The following is a 22,951-nucleotide window of genomic DNA, read 5'->3' as shown; positions in this document are numbered from 1 at the left end:
GCTGAAGGAGGAGGGGGAAAAGGGAAGGGGAGTGATGGTTATGGAGGAGGACACTTGTGGAGAAGAACACTGGGTGTTATATGGAAACCAACTTGACAATGAACTTATGAAAAAAAAAGAGAATTTAGATAGAGGACCCACTCCATGAAGAGATTGATCACCACAGGTAACTACATTATAATATGAACCAAGGGTGGTAAACAAGGAGGAATTTAGCAAAAATCTGTTAAAACTCTTCTCTATGTCCTACTGTTTCTGTGTGATAATATTTATTTATCAAATATTGACTCTTTTTCATCTTCCTATGAATTTCATTCCTTCTTCTCTATTTATTTATTTATTTTAATAGTTTATTGTCAAGTTGGTTTCCATTTAACACCCAGTCTCTTCCCTACAAGTGCCCTCCTCCATCACCACCACCTCCCTTCCCTTTTCCCCGTTCCCCTTCAACCCTCAGTTTGTTTTCAGTATTCAAGAGTCTCTCATGATTTGCCCCCCTCCCTCTCCCTATCTCTTACCTCCCCCCTCCCCAGGGTCCTCTGTTAGGTTATTCATCCCTTCTTTTTAAAAGTCCCAATCCCCTATTCCCTTTTCCTAAGGTCACAATGACAGAATACTTCATTTTACCGGTCCTTGGAATTTCATGCCTCTGTGGCATGAATCATTTTGATTATTAGTGCAACAAGAAGGACTTGGAAGGGCAGAGAAAATGTCTTCCTCTCCAACAGTGTAGACAGAGGCAAAATCTTATTTATGCCCAAATTGCCTTTGAAGAACCCTGTCTATGTTACTATGAACATTCTGAGGAAACAGTGGGATTCTCTTTAGCCTTTCTTCAACACCATCTTTCTAGAAAAAAAATTATTTATTTAGACAATTGAGCTATAGGTGGATTCTGCAAGGATATTTCTTCAACACAGTATGTATTGGAAAGTAAAAATCTGTCCTTAAACCAGGGAAAGTACACTGCAGTGCCCCTATTCCCTCTTCTATGGAGCAACCATTTTCTTTTTCTTTTTTCTTCAAAAAATTTTTTTAATGTTTTATTTATTTTTGATACAGAGAGACACAGAGCCTAAGAGGGGAAGGGACAGAGAGGGGCTGGTGTCAGAATGACTAAAATGAACAAATCAGGAGACTACAGAAGCTGGCAAGGATGTGGAGAGACGGGCACCCTCCCACACTGTTGGTGGGAATGTAAACTGGTGCAGCCGCACTGGAAAACACTGTGGAGATTCCTCAAAAAACTATCCATAGAACTCCCTTATGACCCAGCAATAGCACTGCTAGGGATTTACCCAAGGGATACAGAAGTGCTGATGCATAGGGGCACATGTACCCCAATGTTCATAGCGGCACTGTCAACAATGGCGAAAGCATGGGAAGAGCCTAAATGTCTATCGACTGATGAATGGATCAAGATGTGGTCTATATATACAATGGAGTACTACATGGCAATGAGAAAGAATGAAATCTGGCCATTTGTAGCAACATGGATGGACCTTGAGGGTGTTATGCTACGTGAAGTAAGTCGGGCAGAGAAGGACAGATACCATATATTTTCACTCAATGTGGAGAAACTTAACAGAGGACCATGGGGGAGGGGAAGGGGAAAAAATAGTTAAGGGGAGGGAGGGAGGCAAACCATAAGAGACTCTTAAATACTGAGAACAAACTGAGAGTTGTTGGGTGTGGGGGAGAGGAGGAAATGAGTGATGGTCATGGAGGAGGGCACTTGTTGGGATCAGTACGGGGTGTTATATGGAAACCAACTTGACAATAAACTATAAAAAATATATTTTTGCTTTAAAATCTAAAAAAAGAAACAAATTGTCCTTTGCTTAGGAGGCCTGCCCTGGCTAACCTCGCTAAGGCAGCACCTTAAGACACTGACCACTGCACTGCCTCCTGAGTATTTACCTTATCCAAAACTGCCGCTGATTTATTGGTTTACATGTCAATTGTCTGCCTCCTAACAGCTGGAATTGAGAACAGAGACAGCGCCCTGACATATCTCGGGTTCCCAGTATACACAGAAGGTATGTAATGAATATGTGTGGGCTGATTGGACTGATAAGAGATAGCTAAAAGTCTAGAAAGAATATCCCAAACATGGAAAAATAATTAGCAATATTCCTTCACTCGATACTGTTTGACAAACAGATAGTAGGCACCTGCAGGGGCTGCGGGGCATTCACGGGAGCACTAGACACCGCATCCTCATGGCGTTTACACCTAAGGACATAGGTAAAGTGAGTACAGAGAAGAGATTATCAGAACCTGCAGGGGTTTGGAGGTCAGGTGGTCTAGGGATCCCCTCCAAAGAAGCTGTTATCTGAAGAAGGCCAAGATGGATGGATGGGATTTCAGAAGTCAGAGACGAGGTAAGTGCATTTCAGGCAAAATGAAAAGGATGAGCAAAAGCACAGAAGTCCAACAGTGAATGTGTTTGGGAAATATTCAGCCAGGATAATTTTTCTGGAATAATGGATGTAATATCATAAAAGGTTCAGAATAGTCTGGGCCCCTATTCAGAAATTTAATTACAGCTTTTGCCAAATGCTAATCATTTATCCCACATGAAATAGGCTTCTAATCCCTCCATAGTGTCAGTGAACAGCTGCCAGTGAACAGAATTGGGATACTCATATTTATACTCAAATATCACACTTGAGTTTTGCAGCACGGATTCAGATCAGTGAATATTTACACATACTCATATTCTAATCTTTAGAATATAGCTCATTTATATAAATCAACTAGTACTTATAATTTGTAAAAGGATAAAGATAGTTTTAATAAATGTAAGTATTCTCAATATTGTATATTACCTTCTAATAATTAACTGATGGCAGACTGGTGGTAAAAAAAAAAAACAACCTTAAATTTGCACGTCATTATGTTTCTTTTTCCTTTAAAAGGCTTGGAAATTATAAAAAAATGAGGGGAAATATATAAGTTTTTTAAGTTATTAAATTCTCTCCTGCCTCCCCTCTGCCTACCACTGTAATAAGCTTGGAGAAAACAGAAAAACAGAAAACGTTAAGAGGAAACTAAAGTCACCTACAACCCAGAACCATATGGCATATTACCTTATTTTTGTGTGTGTCACGTTTTATTTTAAAACACATGGGGTGTTTTCTGGCTGTATAAATAATCGTGAAAAAAACTTAAAAAAAGACCAAATGACATCAACATCCCATATCCTCCTGATAAGCACACAGAAAATCATTTGAAAGAGAATTCAGTGAGTAATTGACTCACGTTTAACTTATGGATAAATAAAACTCCCAGACATGGTCATTTAGATTACTACTTCCTACACCCAATACTGTTACCCAATCTCCTACTTTAGAAGTGTTGGAAAAGCAGCAAGAGGGGCGCCTGGGTGGCTCAGTTGGTTGAGCGTACAGCTTTAGCTCAGGTCATGATCTTACGGTTCGTGGGTTTGAGCCCTGCATCAGGCTCTGTGCTAACAGCTAGCTCAGAGCCTGGAGCCTGCTTCGGATTCTATGTCTCTCTTTCTCTGACCCTCCCCTGCTAACATGCGCTCTCTCAAAAATAAATTAAAAAACATTAAAAAAAAAGCAGCAAGGACTAGATGACAAAGACACTGAATGCAATTTCCAAACTAAAATATATATATATATATATATATATATATATATATATATGTACAAAGGGTCTGTCACTGTGCCTTGAAGTAGACTCAGTGTTTGCTGATTTGAGCCTTTCACATTCTCATTGGAGTTTTTCACTCTCACTGCTAACTTATCTCAACCTCTTAAGTTTTTACAGAGGCTTATAAATGACCTTAAGTTTATCTTTGCAGCCAGAGTATAAACAGGTGGATAGATGACAGAGAGTAGAAGGAATTTTTTTAAGGAGATAGATATCCTGAAAGAAAAATAATCATTGTTTTCAAGATTTTATTTACTTCATTACTTGAAAAATGTTAAACATTTTATCAATCAGGTTAAACATAAAGTACAAGTAATAATCTACAAGAACGAGTGCATTACTGAGCCCAATTCACATCATCCTTGAGGCAGCAATGCATAAACATGTACTGCCCAAAGTAGCATTACCCAAAAGTGGAGAATCAAAGGAAGAAAAGGAAAAATTTAGAAAACATCAAGATTTAGCATGCACCCGGCCCAGGCAAAAAAGGACTATGTTTCTCTGAGCACATAACTGTCCCCTATCTCCCAGTTAGTTCTTCCAGCCAATTCACAGAAATTACTCTAAAGTGAGTCTCTGTATGTTTTGTGGTCATAAATTTTCCATTCGTTCCCTGATATTTGTATTCCAGCAGACACCAATGCCCGGAGCTGGCTGTTAGATTTTTAAGACCTGGGACATCCGATCATGCGTCTGTCTCCAAGGAGAATGCAAGAAGGGAGGCTGTGACAGTGTGCTGGTCTCAGTTCATGGTCACACATTAAAATGTGATCCCCAGGGTGCCTGGGTGGCTCAGCCAGTTAAGCATCTGACTTTGGCTCAGGTCATGATTTCACGGTTCCTGGGTCCGAGCCCCGCGTCTGGCTCTGTGCTGACAGCTAGCTCAGAGCCTGGAGCCTGTTTTCGGATTCTGTGTCTCCCTCTCTCTCTGACCCTCCCCTGTTCATGCCGTCTCTCTCTCTCTCAAAAATAAAAACATTAAAAATTTTTAAAAAACATAAAGTAATAAAATGTGATCCCTAGGAAACCTATTAGCCATCATGAAAAGCAGCTAGTTCCTCCTCTACTTATATTCATATGAACATATGCATATTTGTGTACTGAAACCATACTGTTCATCATCTCATGCCGAGTGTATGATGTATGGAAGGAGCCTCTATCCAAGGCAGTTATCCGTATTACGGAGTGTGCTATCCACAACTCAAAGGAGAGTACTGGTACCAGGATGATATTCTGTTCTATGACCATAGTGACAATATTTTGTTGTAGTTGCTGTATTTTATATTTAATTTCAAGATGATTTCCCATCTTGGTTCTATCATGACTTTCCATTAGTAAAATAAATGTTCATATATAATATTTCTGTAAACAAATCAGATAAAATAGAGAACACATTAAGAGGGAGATACCATTTGCAAGTCAATGAAATTCAGAACGTTGGATGCACTCCAACTTAAGACTATCTGACTGTAAAATATGATGATTCAGACTCATGTCTGTATTTAAACTCTTTTAGGAAATGACTTAACAAAGACAATTTTATCATCTGGAATTTTGCTGAAAACACAATAAAAGTAAAAAGAGAGACTTCTTACCACGGGAAAAGCCGCATGTGGCAGCAGCTGCCATCTTCTGAGGACACGTCCCACCCTGCCAGATGTCTTTCCCACAAAGCAGTATATTTTCTTCATCTCCTCGGCAACGGACATTGCTCCAGTAAATGGGAATAAGGCCCAGTGCAGAAAACGGGGTTTGTTTTGCTACTCCTTTTCCCCTGGCAATACAATGATTGAGGTGAGGTTTATCAAATACAGGTGAATTTTTTGTCAAAGTATTTAGATTTTTAAAAATCGAAGAAATCAGTAAAGATGGATGTGGAAGGAAAAGCAAAACAACAGGTTACATACATTTCAAGCAAATCAAAACTCAGAAGGAGATCAGAACTTGGGTTGATTACTCATGAGTCTTTTTAATCAATCTTAAGTGACTAATGGTACGCATGTGCTTTACTACCTATGCCTAATTTGGGGCGGGGGGGAAATGGGTAAATACTACAGATATTTTTTTAAAAGCCTGATGGTTTTGTGGAAGAAGTGTGTCACGTTGCTCAGTGAGAGTTGGATTCTAGTCTGGACTTAGCTGCAAATTACTCTAAGCTGCAAGTTTCTGTAAGCCCTGCTTTCTGATGTATAAAACGAGGGGTCTGGATTCTTGGAGACTCTTTCCTACCTTAATATTTTAGGCTAGCATTTTGAAAATGATTATTAGTACTACATGCAAGCAAGATAGTGTCCAGAGAGGCAATCATTCATAATTTTTAAAGCCTTATATATAGTATTTGCCAGCAAGACTTTGAAACCAACAAATATAACATGCAGATGGACTCTGCTTTAACTCACTAACGTACATATTTTATAAGTAACTTCTAATATTCACAAATTGAGATTAAATTTAAAAAAGATTAAGTGCTTCTCTGATTAACAAGGTAATCTCTAGATTGTCTCCATTCAACAGCTTCTGTCAACCAAAGAGTAAACATTCAGAATAGATCTAACATATAAATATGTCTTGGGGCACCTGGGTGGCTCAGTCAGTTAAGTGACTAACTCCTGGTTTCAGCTCAGGTCATGATCTCACAGTCTGTGGGATCGAGCACCCACTTTGGACTCTGTGCTGACAGCATGGAGCCTGCTTGGGAGTCTCTCTCTCTCTTTCTCTATGCCTCTCTCCCGCTCATGGGCACACACGTGCACTCGCTCTCTCTCTCTCAAATAAACACTCAAAAAAATATGAACCTGTCTTACCAGCATTAATTCTGAGTTGCTCTGATCTAATTGTATAATTCTTTTTTACAAAATGGACTGCTAAGGGACACCTGGCTGGCTCAGTCAGAAGAGCATGCAACTCTTGATCTCTGGGTCATAAATTCAAGCCCTATGTTGGGTGCAGAGATTACTTTAAAAAAAAAAAAAAGGACAAGTAAAAGATGATATAAGTAATTAGAGTAATCAGATCCCCTTACCTGAAGTTCTGTTTGCAGAATGATAGTTTATATTCTTTCATCAACCAAAGGATTACTAACCACATTGCAGTTCACACTCCACTATAGTGGTTTTGTTTTTATGTCAGAGTCTCAAAAGAAATCATATTCTTCCCTGATATTCAGGGGTACTAAAAGCACATGTAAATGTGTATTTCAAGGAAGGTACACTGACACCACTCTACAAAATTGTTACCTACGGAGTCCCTCAAAAGAAAAAGCATCAAGCATCAAGCATCTTTGTGTCGTGTCCACCCGCCAGTGACTTTTTGCCAGACAAAGTATTTATTTTGGAAATTATATAAAAAATGATATTAATATTCCCAAACACCATAACACTTTATAGGCTCGACAGCCTTACCCCGCCTTTCATCCTGACTTATATCAGCACTCATTTTAAAAATCAGTTAATTAATTAAGTACATTAAGCCTATTTGACGCTGCTCTAACAGCATCAAAAGTCTGAACACAGCTTAAGCCTTCACCATTTGTCTTTACTGAATAATCATTGCCCACCTTCCTAGTGAGAAGACAGGAGGGAGCAGCCAGATTAAATTTCTGACTGATCTGATGGCAACTGATTAACCTTTTCATTTCTATTATCGCATTAAATATTACCACTCACTGATTATAGTTCAAAATGTTTGTAAACTGCACAACTTTCTTCTGGTCTTTTGGACCTGCCTATTCATAACAAGATATTTTCCACACTTTCTAAAGATCTCTAGAGATAAAAGCCAAGAAAAACATCTGGCATTTGTACTTAGAAAAAAATAAATGAGACACAAAAACATAGCAATAAGAACAACCACAAAAGCAAAATCTTGTGTCCCAAAATGGAGCTTTCTGCTCCTGGTGAAATCCCCCGGCACATGGCATAAAGATGCCAGGGTGGTGGAGGCTGGCATGTATAGACTGTTTCACAGAGAGTGCCCGGAGCTGCTGGGAGGCCCAAGGTCACTGCAGGGCACTGCTGGGGCTGATGAAAGCGGCCATTCTCTAGCAGGACCTCCTCAGCACAGAATCCCCAGGCCCGGACATCACCTCTTACCCATCTCTGGATGGAAGCACAGGTGAACTACCGCCTCTTTCATGCACAAAAGGATGGAAGCTGTGGATGGCTAAACGTAGACAGTTAAATGCAAATGACAGCAGCCTAGGACTACATGGGCTACTGAGAAATTACAATTCTCAGAATCAAATTCCTTGACTTTTGACAACTTAGCATTTGCATATGTCCTGGTCAGCGTTCCTTCCACTTGGGGCCCTTCCTTTATAACTCTTGTGAGAGGGAAAATAAGGGACATGAGGAAGAAGGAAGGAAGGCATCATCCTCCACAGCAGTGATGGGTGCCCACCATTATTCACAGATATTAGCAGCCTGACTGGGTCAAGGATGGGCAAACTCACCCCAGCTGCAGCTGGTGACAAATGACTGATGCGTCGGAATCATCCCAGTGGCTGCTACATACTGTGCCCCAAACTCCATTCGCATAGATTTCCACTGTGCCTTCAAACTCATTTTTGCCACCTCGAAGTCGTACTGACCCTGAAGTAGAAAAGAATCCCCAAATCCATTAATAACAAATTAAGCATTTGAACATTATTACTTCACCAGTCCTTAGTTAACGTGATTTTCCCGCATAAGTGGTGAGAGATCCAGTCAGAACAATTCAGCCTCCATGCTCATGGCATATGCGCTTCTTTCTTTAATGAGGATTTAGCAGATACTTTTTTATTTAATTTAATGAATTACTGGGGGGGGATTGTAATTAACATTATGGCGTCAACACTACTTCTGTTTTCTCTTTTAGCTAAGCAAATAAAAGATCCAATTACATTTTAAAAGGGGAAAATGTGGAAGAGTATGACTAATGTCTGATGTTACATCCCAAATATTGGATTATATCACATACAAAATTCTTATCATTTGTGTATCACCTTTCACTTTACATGAGGTCATAGATAAGAAGCACAGAAACAAAATTAAGTGCTCTCTTTACAGATTAGCTGTAACTGATGGCATTATCTATTCCTTCTGTAGGATTTGTTCATCACTAAAGAGCAAAATGCTGTTTCTCCATTTAAGCACAATCTGGAGCCATGAAAATTCTAAAGATTATGTCTATAATTTCAAAAAGGTGGTGGTGTTGAAAACATTGCTTAATGTCAGTCTTAGGAAAAGTGGCACTAGGTAGAATAATTTGGTATAATTGAGTGTCCTTGGAAATTCGCCTTCCTTACACACCATCCTCACTAAGCTGCTCCAGAATTCATGACTTGAGTTATTCTTTTCAGTCTTGAAACGAGTCAAAATTAAAATGTAAGCACCCCCATGAGGCACCAGAGTGGCTCTGCTGGTTAAGCAACAGTAAGCAACAGACTTCGGCTCAGGTCATCATCTCGCAGTTCGAGCCCCACAAGGGGCTCTGTGCTGACACTCAGGGCCTGGACCCTGATTCAGATTCTGTGTTGCCCTCTCTCTCTGCCCTTCCCCTGCTCACGCTCTGTCTTTCTCTCTCTTACAAATAAATATTAAAAACAAATTTTAAAAACAAATGCAAGCACACCCCAGGAAAAATAACAGCCCTTAAAAGTAAGGATGAATCAGGGCGCCTGGGTGGCTCAGTTGGTTAAGCAACTGACTCTTGGTTTCAACTCAGGTCATGATGTCACGGTTTCGTGAGTCCGAGCACCACACTGGGTTCTGGGCTGACAGCACGGAACCTGCGTGGGATTCTTTGTCTCCTCTCTCTCTGCCCCTCCCCAGCTTGTGCTGTCTCTGTGTCCTCAAAATAAAGAAGCAAACTTAAAAAAAAAAGTGCAGGTTGACTGAGGTTTCCCTTCTTATTGGCATTGGTTTGCAGAGTGGCTATCAGGCCACAGTGGGACACTTAAGCAGAGACTGAAGTAAACTTGGACAGCTGAAGAATTTCACAAAATTGTGTTAAAAGTCACTTATGACGACCTTTATTTCATAAATAAAGAAATTAAGGAATTAAGAAAATTAAGAAACTAAGTTCTATCAAAAAACTGTCACAGTTTGCATATTTCAAAGTTGTTTCAAAGTATGACTTTAAAATAATTTTTTCAAAATATTAGATTCACAAATTATCCATTCATTTCATTTGCAGGCACCTACCACTATTATTTTCCAAGTCATCATCATTTACAAATGTAACTATTTAAGAAACACATATTGTATTTCTCATGATAAATACAAAGTGTCATTTAATTCAAACAAAAGACAATATTAAATGGAAGGAAAACATTACACTGCCAAATCCTGATGATTCAGGAGAGAGCATGGGCACGGATCATTCACATGGCAGATAAATCTTAATCACTCACATATTCCAAACCTCTTTAATTCACTAAGCAAGAAGAAGCCCTGTACGGCTCAATGAAGAGTGAACTGCAAAACATTTTTAAAGAAATATGTCTGAAGAATTTCACTGAACTTTAATGATTTGTTAATCACAAAATCTCTTCTATAGATGACCTACATAATATTATGCATATTGCAAATGCCAGCATATTTCAACTCAAAGAATTTATATGCTCACCTCAAACAAACAGTCAAAATGATGTTTAAATTAATCTACTAATCCTCCTCCACTAGATTACTCGAGACAGAGGGTTGGAAGAAAGTTCTAACAATGAAAATAAACTGGAATACTATTTATGCAAATTAAAATATCATAAAAAATTAAATGCTGCCTAAATCACCAAAAAGCTACGAATAAGAAATGATGCATACATATCATCTAAAGATTAAGGCATTTGGAGATAAGGCATAGAAAACTCTGCATAGAGTATGACCATCGCCCTCACATCATTAGAATGCAGTGACAGAGCTGGAAAGGGCTTCCAGGTCAACTATCAGTCCCATCATCATTCCTCAGATTCTCCAAACATGCTGTGAAAGCCTGGATTCATTTAGCTGTGTCTGATTCATGGCAAGAAATGTGGAGTGCTCATCCAATTTTCCTTTAACAAATGAATACAAATATTTGCAATTCTGGAAAGCTGATTTGCATGTCAATGACTAATGACTTCTCTGTCAGAATCCATTCCCAACACCAACATCCCCACTGCACACACCTTTCTAGTTGTGCTTCCATCCCCCAGCCCCCAGTGTAGTTTATCCTTGCCTAAAGGCCATAACAATTTCTAAAATAGCTGAAAACTATCGAATACTGAACACGAATCTGATGGTTGAAGGGGGAGGGGGAGGGGGGGTGATAGTAGAGGAGGGTACTTGTGGGGAAGAGCACTGGGTGCTATATGGAAACCAATTTGACAATAAACTATTTTGAAAAATAAAATAAAATAATCTAAAAATTATTTACTTTGGACTCAGAGTGAGTAGTTCTTAATGGTACATAATTCCATGGAGTCCATAATTCTCAAATAATTATTTGAAAGAGCACTTTAAAAACTATCAGCATAATACATGCTCCAAATAATAAAAGATTGAAGACACAATTACAAACATTTAAGATAAGCAGTTATTTGTTTTTGCTTTTACTTTGTTCTTGCTTTGTTTATTTTCATAGAATGGTTAAGGTGGTCAAAATCTTAAAAAACGTAACTCATTTCCCTCAATTTATGGATAACAAAGATTTGGACCAAATCAACTGATATGACCATTTCCTCCGTTCCCATCCTTTCTACTGGTCCTGTTTCCAACTATATCCTAGATCCCTGTCCTTGCCACCATCCTGTCACTGAACCTGAGCGAAGACCCTGCCTTGTCTTTGCATTTCATGTCTCTTCCACGCCTGTGCATTTATGTTCTTTGCATAATACACTTTATGCATTAGGTCATGTTGGCTTTCACCAGTCTATTTGAAATATTGCAACTAACCTACCAAACATATTATTGGAATAAATTAGCCAGATAGGAGTGTAAGACAGCCTGAAGAGGTTTTATACACTGGCAACAGGAGAGAAGTGACTTTCCAGTGATCTACATCCAAGAATGACTCTCCACTGGAGGACCCACTGCATGGATTGTGCAAATTTGTAGGAGGGCTATACATGTGCACAAATTTATAGGTGCATAATTACAAAGTAAAGGAAGGGCAATATCCTTGAAAAAAAGATAGGATGGAATAATGAAGCACTCACTCTACAAAGCTCAAAGCCTGGTAAACTCCTTTATATTGCTGTCCTAATAATAAAGCTCTTTTATTACCTAAAATTGATCCCTCCTCTTTCCCTCACACTTTCCTCCAGCCAAGCACTTCGCAATGTTTCTCACAGTCTCAGCTAATGTCTCTATACCACACGGACTGCACTATCTTAAAGTCCCTCAAGTGCCAATTTGATGGAAACTATTCTATTCTAAATATTCCTATTTTTAAAATATGTTAATAATAATTTAAAATTTAAAATAAAATTTAAAAAACATTTTTAAACACAACAATTCTCCAAATGGAAAGACATTAAAGAAGGATTCTCTTTCAACATTTTATGTCTCAATGGACACAAGGAAATCTTCTAGAAAACAGCAAACTAGATTAAAATTTCCTTTATAGGTCTCATTGGTTTGACACTTTTTAAGGCTATTGTGATGGGTTAAATTCTATTCTTCACAAAAAATGTTGAAGTGCTAACTTCCACTACCTATAGAAGTGACCTTATTTGGAAATAGGGTCTCTGTCAAAGACCAAGTTAACATGAGTCATTAGGGTGGTCTCTAATCTAGTACAATTATGTTCTTATGAAAAGGAGGAATTTGGACACAGAGACCCACACAGCAGGAGAATACCATCTGAAGATGGGGTTTACACCATGACAAGCCACGGAACTCTCAGAAGCTAAGAGAGTCCTCCTGAAAAAGATCCTTCCCTGCTGTCTTCAGAGGAAAGGTGACCCTGATGATACCCTGACCTTGGACTTTCAGCCTCTAGAACTGTGGAACAATACATGTCTATTGTTTAAGCCACTCAGTTGTGGTACTCATCACAGCAGCTCTAGCAAACTAAGAGAGCCATTATGGTTATTAGCCCTCCTTGGACAGCTAGCAAAAATACCCTTTTCATACTCCACGCGTCAAGGATACGTAAAAGAAATATTAGGAAAGAAACCAAGAGGGTCAGCAATCTTCGTTCTGTAAGTTCAGCTCATTCCAAAATAAACCAAATGACAAGATATGCTTATTTTAGTTAACTAACACGTACTTAGAGAAAGGCATTCACTCGTTTACAGAGAAAGAAAAAAATGGCAAAAAAGGAAGTGTTTTCTGAATAGAATTAATAATAAATATTTTTAAATCTTTTAAAATCACAATTGAAGAAAGGAATAAAATAAAATTACTGTTAGCATACAAATCCTTTTTCATCTATTACTGAACTTCACAGAAGCACAAAATGATTCATTTAGTTATTGCTATTGTTCTGGTGGAATCAGAAAGAATGCATGCTGGTGACATCAAATTATAGTTCAGATCTTGGACAAAAAGTATACTTAAAGCTGAAAGTCATAAAGTTCAGTTTATGAACCATTCAGAAGAAAAAAGCCCATTGCATATTGAACAGTTTAGTACATGTATTTCACATATGAATTAAACATAATCCTATGTCTTATACCAAATGCAACCGTTCTGAAATATACTAAATGATCATTTCCTATCTTAATTATAAAAAATACAAAAATTTCACATTGCCTAAAAACAACTGAATTGGGAGGTTGTTAGTTGCATTTTTCAAGGACAGTACAGGAGGCAAGTTTAATTTTGATGTTATTTTCATCCTATACCCTATGTGATAGTACCAAGGTATACTAGTTTTGCCTATAGTTATATCAACCCATAACCGAAACTGGCTTTAGCATCATGAAATAGATTTTATTCAAATCATGCCATGTAAAAATAAAATCAAATCATCTTTTAAGACATGAAACATTCCCCTGGCCTGAGATCCAACTGAACTATATCTACCTCCATTAGTTCACAACTATAATTCATATTAGTTGTTCATTTATTATTCATGTAGATACCTTCAGTACTGAGGAAAAAAATCTGAACTTGTCTAATTCAAAATAGGAGAGTATTAAAAACAATGAGAGAGTTTCCTTTCAATATGCAATTCAACCCATTTACATTGAGATTATTAGAAATTTATCAATTTTATCAAATATTCCTTCATTTAAAATATTATACAGTATTATACAAAAGAAGACTCTATCCCTGGTTTAATTATGGTATACTAACAATATATACAGATAACTCTAGAGGGGAATTTCACCAACTGTGTGTCTCTGAACTATTCATATATAGGCAAATGGTGTGCGTATTAACATTTTATTGTCCAGCTCTGAGTGACGAAATTAAACTACTCCTGATAGTAATCCTCTTATCTGTCTCCCAGAATAGGTATCACGGCAAAGGTAATGAAAATGCTCAGTATTCTTCTGACATCTCAACCAGAGAGTGAGTGTCCTCAACCAGAGGTGATTTCTTACTCATCTTTGTAATTGCTGCTCCCAGTGTGAACTCACAAAACATTCAATGAAATCTACCCATGCCTTGTTAGAATTGGCATTTTCCAATTGGCATTGGAAATTGGCATTTGTGTCCTGCTGGTGAGCCTAATAAAAAGTATTGGGGTTATATCTTGTAGTGGGGGGAAAAGAATCTCATTACTTTAGTGCTTTGCATATAATAAATTTTTTATTAATATTGTGCTGTCTTGCAGGAAGAAAAGGGAGGGATGAGGGGAGGACGGCTCTAGAAAAGTAAGATGCTAAAGAGGCAAAAATAAACATTTCCTGATTTTCTAGTAACAGAGTGTCAACCAGGTAGAACGCAGTCTAAGTCAATTGTTCATGTAGTTGCACAACCAGATGCCTGTTTATGATGCAGACTAACGGAAGAGATTTCAGAGAACGGCTTTCTTTACAAGTTACAAGATGGGGGAAGCTTAAAAATTAGAATTAAAAGTGTTTACCAAGCAACTGAGCTAACTTCCATATTCTTAACATTTATGGAATTATTCATTCCATGCATAAATTCATATTCATATTCATTCCAAAACATAAATTTACTAGACCTGCAAATAGCATCTTAAAATAAGAAAATGTGCTTTTTCAATCAAATCAGGGTCTAAATGTGATTCATCTAGATACAGCTGAAAAATGAATGTAACATTTTTCAACACAATTTTTTAAATTACTTACTACTATGTTTTTAATGTTTATTTTTGATAGAGAGAGAGGGTGCACACGAGCGAGGGAGGGGCAAAGAGAAAGGGAGACAGAGAATCCAAAGCAGGCTCTGCATTGTCAGCACAGAGCCCAATGAGGGGCTCAAACTCACCATCTGTGAGATCATAACACAAGCAGAAATCAAGAGTCAGACGCTCAACCTCCTGAGCCACCCAGACACTCCTGCTTACTACTTTTTAACAGCATTAAGTTTCCCCAAAGGAGGGACAAACTCCAACCATTATTCTTAGCAGACCCTGTTGGCTCTCCTCAACAACTACCTCGCTTTGTCTTGGCAGGAGAGTCCCCAAGTGTGCAGAGGTAAATCCTGATTAAACTATGCAATTGTGTTAACTGAATTTTCCCTAGAGAGTGCCAGAGAACATATGATCCAGTCTTGGCCATTGAAGTGCAGAAGCCTGCAGTGGAATTCTAGAAAGGTTTCCTTGCTCTTCCAATGGGCCCTACATGAGGAGAGGCCCTCTCTTTTGCAGGCTATCCTATCTCAACATGAAGCTACCTAGCTAGTATCCATTAAATGAAGAGACCTCTGTGTAGTATCGTATTGCTGGGTATTTAGGTCTGCCTCCACAATTATGAACCAAATCACATTTACAAAGATTACTTTAGGGGCGCCTGGGTGGCTCAGTCGGTTAAGCCTCCGACTTCGGCTCAGGTCAGATCTCACGTTCGTGGGTTCGAGCCCCGCATCAGGCTCTGTGCTGACAGCTAGCTCAGAGCCTGGAGCCTGCTTCCGGTTCTGTGTCTCCTCTCTCTGCCCCTCCCCCTCTCATGCTCTGTCTCTCTCTGTATCAAAAATAAATAAAACATAAAAAAATTTAAAAAACACAAAGATTACTTTAATACACACACACACACACACACACACACACACACACACACATACACACACACATACTCAAAGACAGGGACCGCATATGTATATACACTCCCAGATAATCACTCATAAAAGGCAATCATAACTGGATATCTTATTTTCTTCTTTAAAAAGATCTTCATATTAATAAATAGATAATGCCCCAAATCAAAGATTTTATATCTGTCTTATCCTGTAGAGCAGATTGAGTTCAAAATTTAAACTCCAGCCAGGAAATGTATCAAATTTGGTATTGCTAATGTTTTTCAGAACCTGCTACATAGAATCAAGATGCAGCATTTTTTTTTAAATTCAAGGGACAGCTTTCAGCCAACTTTTTAATTAACATTCCCTTCAAACACCAGATGGACTTCAAAGAGTACAGCCTGTAAACAACTGTCCCACAAGTCTGCTGCCTCTATTTGAATCAGGAGATTGGAGTGGGTACGTGTATATGAACAGCTTTGCATGATGACATGACAAAAAGTCAGATTTAGGAATCATTCTTTCTGGTGAAATCTGTTATTAGAGCATTGTCATCATTTATTTTACCTGTTTTACCCAACAGGCATCGGTCCCCCATGTGTGATTTCCACTCAGTTGCTTGTAGCAGAGTAGTTAGCACAGTGTCAAGTTTCCCCATCTGCCATGCCAGCCAATGACTGGAAAGTGATTTTGCCTTCCTAGTAAGGAAGCTCTAAATTATTGCAGGGTATCAGGGGGAATCAGTTGCCTGGTAAATCTGTCTATAGAAACATAAAAATAGGAGTACCTGGGTGGCTTCCACTCAGGCATGATCTCAAGGTTCGAGGTTGGGCTCTGTGCTGACAGCTCAGAGCCTGGAGCCTGCTTCACATTCTGTGCCTCCCTCTCTCTGCCCCTCCCCCATTCATGCTGTGTCTCTTTCTCTCTCTCAAAGATAAATATTTTAAAACATTTTTAATTAAAATAAATAAACCTTAAAAAATAAAAAAATAAAAAACATACAGGGCACCTGGATGGCTCAGTTGGTTAAGTGACCGACCTCGGCTTCGGTCATGATCTCACAGTTCATGAGTTTGAGTCCCACGTCAGGGTCTGTGCGGACAGCTCAGAACCTGAAGCCTACTTTGAATTCTGTGTCTTCTCTCTCTGCTTCTATCCCACTGGCACGCTCCTTCTCTCTTTCAAAGATAAATAAACATTTAAAAGATGTTTTATTTTTTAAATTTTTTTATTAATAGTTTATTGCCAAGTTGATTTCCATATAACACCCAGTGCTCTTCCCCACAAGTGCCCTCCTCCATGCCCATCACCCTCCTTTCCCCTTCCCTTCTCCCTCTTCAGCCCTCAGTTTGTTTTCAGTATTCAAGAGTCTCTCAAGATCTGCCTCCCTCCCTCTCCCTAACTTTCTTTTCCCCCCCTTCCCCTTCCCATGGTCCCTTGTTAGGTTTCTCCTGTCAGACCTATGAGTGAAAACATATGGTATCTGTCCTTCTCTGCCTGACCTCGAGGTCCATCCACGTTGCTACAAATGGCCAGATTTCATTCTTTCTCATTGCCATGTATTACTCCATTGTATATATAAACCACATCTTCTTTATCCATTCATCGGTTGATGGACATTTACGCTCTTTCTATGATTTGGCTATTGTTGAATTAAAGATGTTTTAAATAAATAAATAAACAGAATAAACTTTAAAACATAAAAAAAACATAAAAGTAACCTTGTTCACATACAGTTAATAATAATATTCTGGCGAACTAGGTTGTTATTACCCCCATACCAGTCAAAGGAAAAGCCGGGGTACTATTTCCTAGGATGACACAGAAAGTTACCGAATTCTGGACATTGTGAAATCATAAGATACAGGAAATCATGTGACTTGAACCAAACATAATTCCCCTTCTCTTTCCTTTTAGACTAGTCCTTAAGCTACAAAAATGGGGTCATCAGACAGCACACATATTTCTACATGTTTATGTAATAATCAGAGTAAAATGAGCTGTGACATGAAAATGTACACTACCTTCTAATGTTAAGAGAATTACATGAGAAACTAATACATAAAATGCTTAGCCCAGCATCCAACATGGAGTGAATGCTCAATAAATTGTAGCTGTTACCAGGCCAGGTCATTTTGGTACAGGCTCAGAGCTGGAAAAGTTCTTTGAATTAATCTATACAAAAACTGCTTTTCTCTAGATAAGGAAACCAAAGCTCTGGGAGTTAAGAGTCTTACCTGACACTACACAGCTAAAGAGCCAAAATGGACACGAGTGTTTCCTAAAGCATAATTCCATATTCTTCTCACTACTTCATGACAGCGTTGTTCCCCTCCAAAGTGAAATGTAGGACCAGGACCCGAAAGCCATAAGGTTCAGAAAATGCCAGTCATTTCAAAGGTATGGAGCATGCCCAGTCAGAACATGAGGAGTAAAAGACTGGATGGGAAGCTTCGGTTATCAAGACTGGGTCTGTGAACGTGATTAATTATTACACAGCCAGCCAATTGTTTTCCTGTTCTTTTTTGCAGGGAGCATTTATCTCCCATCTTGGGTGGTTTCTTTTGTTTCTCTTGTGTTCAATCACTTTGCCCCAGGAAGTACTACACAGACAACAATTATGCAGTGTTTGGGATTCTGTCTGGTGAGAATTAGCTATGAACATAAAAACATCGCGAAGAGTCTGTGCTGTTGTTAGATTTAAATTTCCATTCAACACAAGAGAGGAAACAAAGAACAACCTACTCTCCTCATTTGGAATATAAAATTAAAGGAGTTATACGTCAGAAAGAGCAATTTGCCACTATAGTGTTTTAACTTTGAATTCCACTTTTCTTTTTTATATATATATTTAGTAAATAAATATACATATATATTTCCTAAATATACATTTAAAGATAGGAAATTCAGTACAATAGCAGGAAAGCAAAAAAAAAAGTCCAATGTTTGCTAAACACGATATTTTACTACAAATAATCTCTTATAGTAAATAACAAGACAATGTTGGGGCTCTTTGCCTGATACCACCTCAATTTTTTTTATAGCCACATTGGCATTCTGTCCACGAAACACGAGTATTGCAATGACTTCATTCTCTAGGATGAAGGATAATTGATCTTAACCTTCCTATCACTTTCCTTTAACTCAAAGCTAATGCAATTCAGATAAATAAAAATGTCTGCAGGAAAAGAATGGCACTATGAAAGCTAACCTCCGAATCACCTCCAAAAGGTTTAAAGTACAACATATTTTAGAACCCCAATTCACAAAATCCTTGCCCCATAGCTGAGATGGAGAGCTGCCAACAAGATGTTTGAAGGGAAATTCAAACTTTGAAGGACAAGAAGTTTTTCTTCCCAGCTATTAAAGAAGAGGGGGGGGGAGCCCCAATATTAAACAAAGCCCCAACAACTCAAAACTAAGCACTCTTCAAAGGCAGATCATTCACTTACATTAAATCCATTAATGCGTTATCATTATACCATAAAACCAAAACATCTTACCAACTTTATCTCTTGATGTCACCAACTAATCCCAAATGCCCACAAATAACCTATAGAGCTAAAAATGGGCATTCTTGAAAACTGCATTTGACTATATCAAGTTGCTTCTTTCCTAAGATAGTTACTATTCCTATCTGTTTTTCCTTTGTTTTCTCTTCTCTCACTGATCATATTTACCAAATTGTGCCCCAGAACTTGAACATCACTTTGGCAAGTTGTGTTCTGGCCAGGACATTTTGCCATACTTTTTCAAACAGCAGCCAACGGTAAGAAAAAAGGCAAAAAGGTGTATCACATTCTTCCAAATCGGGGTCTGTGAGGTGGGGGAAGGTTATAGGCTGTCATATTAGGTTTAATATTTCCGTTTCCAAAACGAGTAATTAGAAACTTTATCTCCTCCTTTACTTTGCCTCTTTCGTGTAAACATCCTCCAGGCAAACTGCTCTGGATCACACACGGCCACCCGACGAGCCCGCCTGTAGCCACAAGCACACACATACACACACCGCATTCAGGAACACAGAGCGCAGCACTGTGTCCCCACGACAACCTTCACACACAAGCACGCCTCACTAATTGAAAGTCACGGCACCCACGCGCTACGCCGGTAACTCGGCGGCCAGCTCGCCGGGCAGTGCAAACCCGAACCCCCACACTCTCCCTCGCTCTCCTCAGGGAACACCGAAAGCCCTCGGCACGCCAGGCTGGCTGACCGCCAGCCCCAGCTGCCCCGGGGCCACTCACCGTGTCTGCAGTCGCAGTAGCCCCAGTCCACCTTGCCGCGGGCGTTGCCATAGAAGCACCAAGGTCTGCCCGCGCCGTCCGGGCTCCGGCAGAAGTTGTGGCGCTGCCCTCGCAGCTGAGCCCAGCTCGCCGGGGGCGACCGCTCCAGGAAGGGCGGCACCTCTGCCCAGAGCAGACACGGGGCGCCGAAGTCCGTCACGTTGACCCAGGGCTCGCCGGCCGGGCAGTCTCCCGGTTGCGGCCCGGGCGTGCGCCCAGCATGGAGGGGGTGCAGGCGCTGGGCAGGGAGCGCGGGCGGGGGGCGCGGGACGCGCGGGAGAGAGGGCGACGGGGGCGTCCTCTGTTGGCGCTGCGGAGTGGGAAGGTAATAAGGGTGCTGGGGGCTCGTACGGGGCGAATGGCGATAACGGTGGTGGACGGGATAACTGGGGACTAGATCAAAGCCGACCACTTCGGGGAGCGCCCCTAAAACCAGAGCCACCACGAAGCTGGAGAGCGTCATGGTGCCAGAGCAGCAGGGTTTGGTCCATTCTCCCCTGCCCCTCCGATGCTGAAGGGGAGGAGAGGAGGGGGCGGAGGCGGGGCTGCAGCGTCCCTCGAATCCCCCACTCGAGTCCTCTCCCGCCCTCCGCCGGCCGACCGCTTTCCCCTCCCCACCTCGCCTGCCTCCACAGGTCCCGCGACGCGCCTCCGCTCCTGCCCCTCGGAAGCGACAGCGGGCAGTGAAATTTTGAGCTCGCTGAGACGGGCTGGTGCAGGGGACTCGCACAGAGAAGGCGCGGACTCCGCCTGGAGTGGTGGGGTCTGAGCCCAGGTAGCCAGCGGTGGCAAGAGCCCGCAAACTCTGCCCCCTGGGGGCGGGCGCCGGGCGCGCAGTCTCTCCCCGGAGCCGGACCTCTCCGCTCGGCCCCTACCCAGCTCCCGGCTGTCGCGGTCCAGGCCAGATCAACTGCTGGCACAGCCGCAGCCTTGCTGTGCCAGAGCCAAGCCCGGGGGTGCCGATGCGGGGGAAGGTCTTGGCTGCCCCTTGCCGGCAGGCAACACCACCACCGCGTCTGGCGGCTCCCAAGCTTGGCACCAGTCCCTGTAGTCGTCTCTCCTCCACCCCATGCCCCCATGCCCTGTCTAGTTTTCTTGGTTTTGAAATCTTCAAAAGTGTGAATGGATTTAGCTCTCTCTTGACAAGTCCCGGTATAAAAGTTAACAAAGCACATGAGGAATGTTGAAGACATTTTACTGAAGTGTGAGCTCCTCAAGGACAAGACCACGTTTGATTTAGCCTTATATCCCTGTACTTAACACCGTGCCCAGCACTTATTAGGCTCCAATAAACATTTGCTGAAATTAAATTCCTGAACCGACCCAGGGAAAGGAGCTTGAGCCGTTCTACTTCCTGCCTCCCACTTTCCACCGGGTGCCCTGGACAACACCAGTTGTTTGGTTATTACTGGGATTCAGTGAAGCCCTCTTAATACCAAATTTCCTTTCTAACCAGAGAAGACTTCATCCGTCCGGGTCTCCATCCTATCCAAAAGTCCATCCCTCTGACACCTGCCTGGTTGTTACAGGCCAAGGGACTTGAGCTTAAGCCTACACATTTGCCTCTCCAAAGTGGACTGACTGCGGGCAATTTTGAAGCTGCACTGTTGGCGTGGCCTGACCTTAGGAGAGCCTTTCAACAGCTCCTCGCCTCCTCCCCAAAGAAGTTGGTTTAGAATTTTTTTTAAATCACTGGAGTTGGATATTTTCAGATTTCTCCTTTTAGTTGTTCCTGATCAGGCCACTGAAGTTAAACAAGGAAAACAAAGGCCAAAGAGATTGTCATATTTTACTTTCTGGTAACCATTTGCAGGTCCATACTGCCCACAATATAATGTACCTCAAAGAAAACATGAGCATAACTTAAACGTGTATTGTTAAAACCTAGGTTTCAATTAGAAATTGATTTGATTCCCCAACCTGGCTCAAATAATCCATTTTATTTTATTTTATTTTATTTTTAATTTTATTTAATTTTATTTTTTTTACTTTATAAAGTTTCATATTTTTTAACATATGCAATTATTTTCCATCATTTACAATACAGTAGTTACAATGACACTCCAAACAGAAAAGCAAAGTAAAAAATCAAAACACCAACTTCTGTTTCATGTAATTAGACTTATACAGAAATTAGAAGGTTAAGTAACTCAAATAATCCATTTTAGTTTAACTCCCATGAATCATTGATTTTTTTTTCCCCACTCCTATTTAACAACGTATTTGATTTTATTTCCGAATGAATTGGGTAGAAAGAATATTAGGAATCCCAGGGTGTACTTGTCAACTCTTTATTCAAAATGTTTTCAGGGGCACCTGGGAAAGTGAGTCTCTTAAGAATACTGGTATCAGGGGCACCTGAGTGGCTCAGTTGGTTGGGCGTCTGACTTTAGCTCAGGTCATGATCTCAAAGTTCATGAGTTTGAGCCCCGTGTCAGGCTCTGTGCTGACAGCTCAGAGCCTGGAGTCTGCTCAGATTCTGTGTCTCCCTCTCTCTCTCTGCTGCTCCCTGACTCATACTCTGTCTCTCCTGTCTCAAAAATGAATAAATGTAAAAAAAATTTAAAAAAAAATTTTGATTTCAGTTCAGGTCATGATTTCATGGTTCACGAAACTGAGGCCCGGCTGGGCTCTGGGTGGACAGCATAGAGTCTGCTTGGGATTCTGTCTCCCTCTCTGTCTCCTTCTGCCCCTCCCCCTGCTCACTCTCTATCTCTCAAAATAAATTAAAACAAACAAACAAACATTTTTTTACATATTATTTTGTTTCTTTTTTACTGACACTTTCCTGGCTCCAAAAGCATAGTTAAAACCGTACTTGTGAAAGAGAGTGACAGATGAAATCCCTGTCTGGGAGAGGTTAACTTATTT

At 40.4% G+C, this 22,951-nt stretch overlaps 1 protein-coding gene across 1 annotated transcript in view; it reads right to left on the bottom strand.

Annotated features, from left to right (window-relative positions):
* PRSS12 (serine protease 12) overlaps window positions 1-20,819 on the bottom strand; it is a 74,385-nt gene extending 53,566 nt beyond the window's left edge. The window contains exons 1-3 of the mRNA XM_029941606.1: window positions 20,042-20,819; window positions 8,132-8,270; window positions 5,277-5,455 (exon numbers count right to left, since the gene is read on the bottom strand). Of these exons, the coding sequence (XP_029797466.1) occupies window positions 5,277-5,455; window positions 8,132-8,270; window positions 20,042-20,543 (820 nt within the window). The 5' untranslated portion in view covers window positions 20,544-20,819. The remainder of the gene's footprint in view (window positions 1-5,276; window positions 5,456-8,131; window positions 8,271-20,041) is intronic.
* Between the last annotated feature and the right edge of the window lie 2,132 nt (window positions 20,820-22,951).

Source organism: Suricata suricatta, chromosome 1, assembly GCF_006229205.1.
Source record: "Suricata suricatta isolate VVHF042 chromosome 1, meerkat_22Aug2017_6uvM2_HiC, whole genome shotgun sequence".
Taxonomy (NCBI): Eukaryota; Metazoa; Chordata; class Mammalia; order Carnivora; family Herpestidae; genus Suricata; species Suricata suricatta.
The sequence above is the reverse complement of the archived record's forward strand: the minus strand, read 5'-3'. Positions and strand labels throughout refer to the sequence as shown.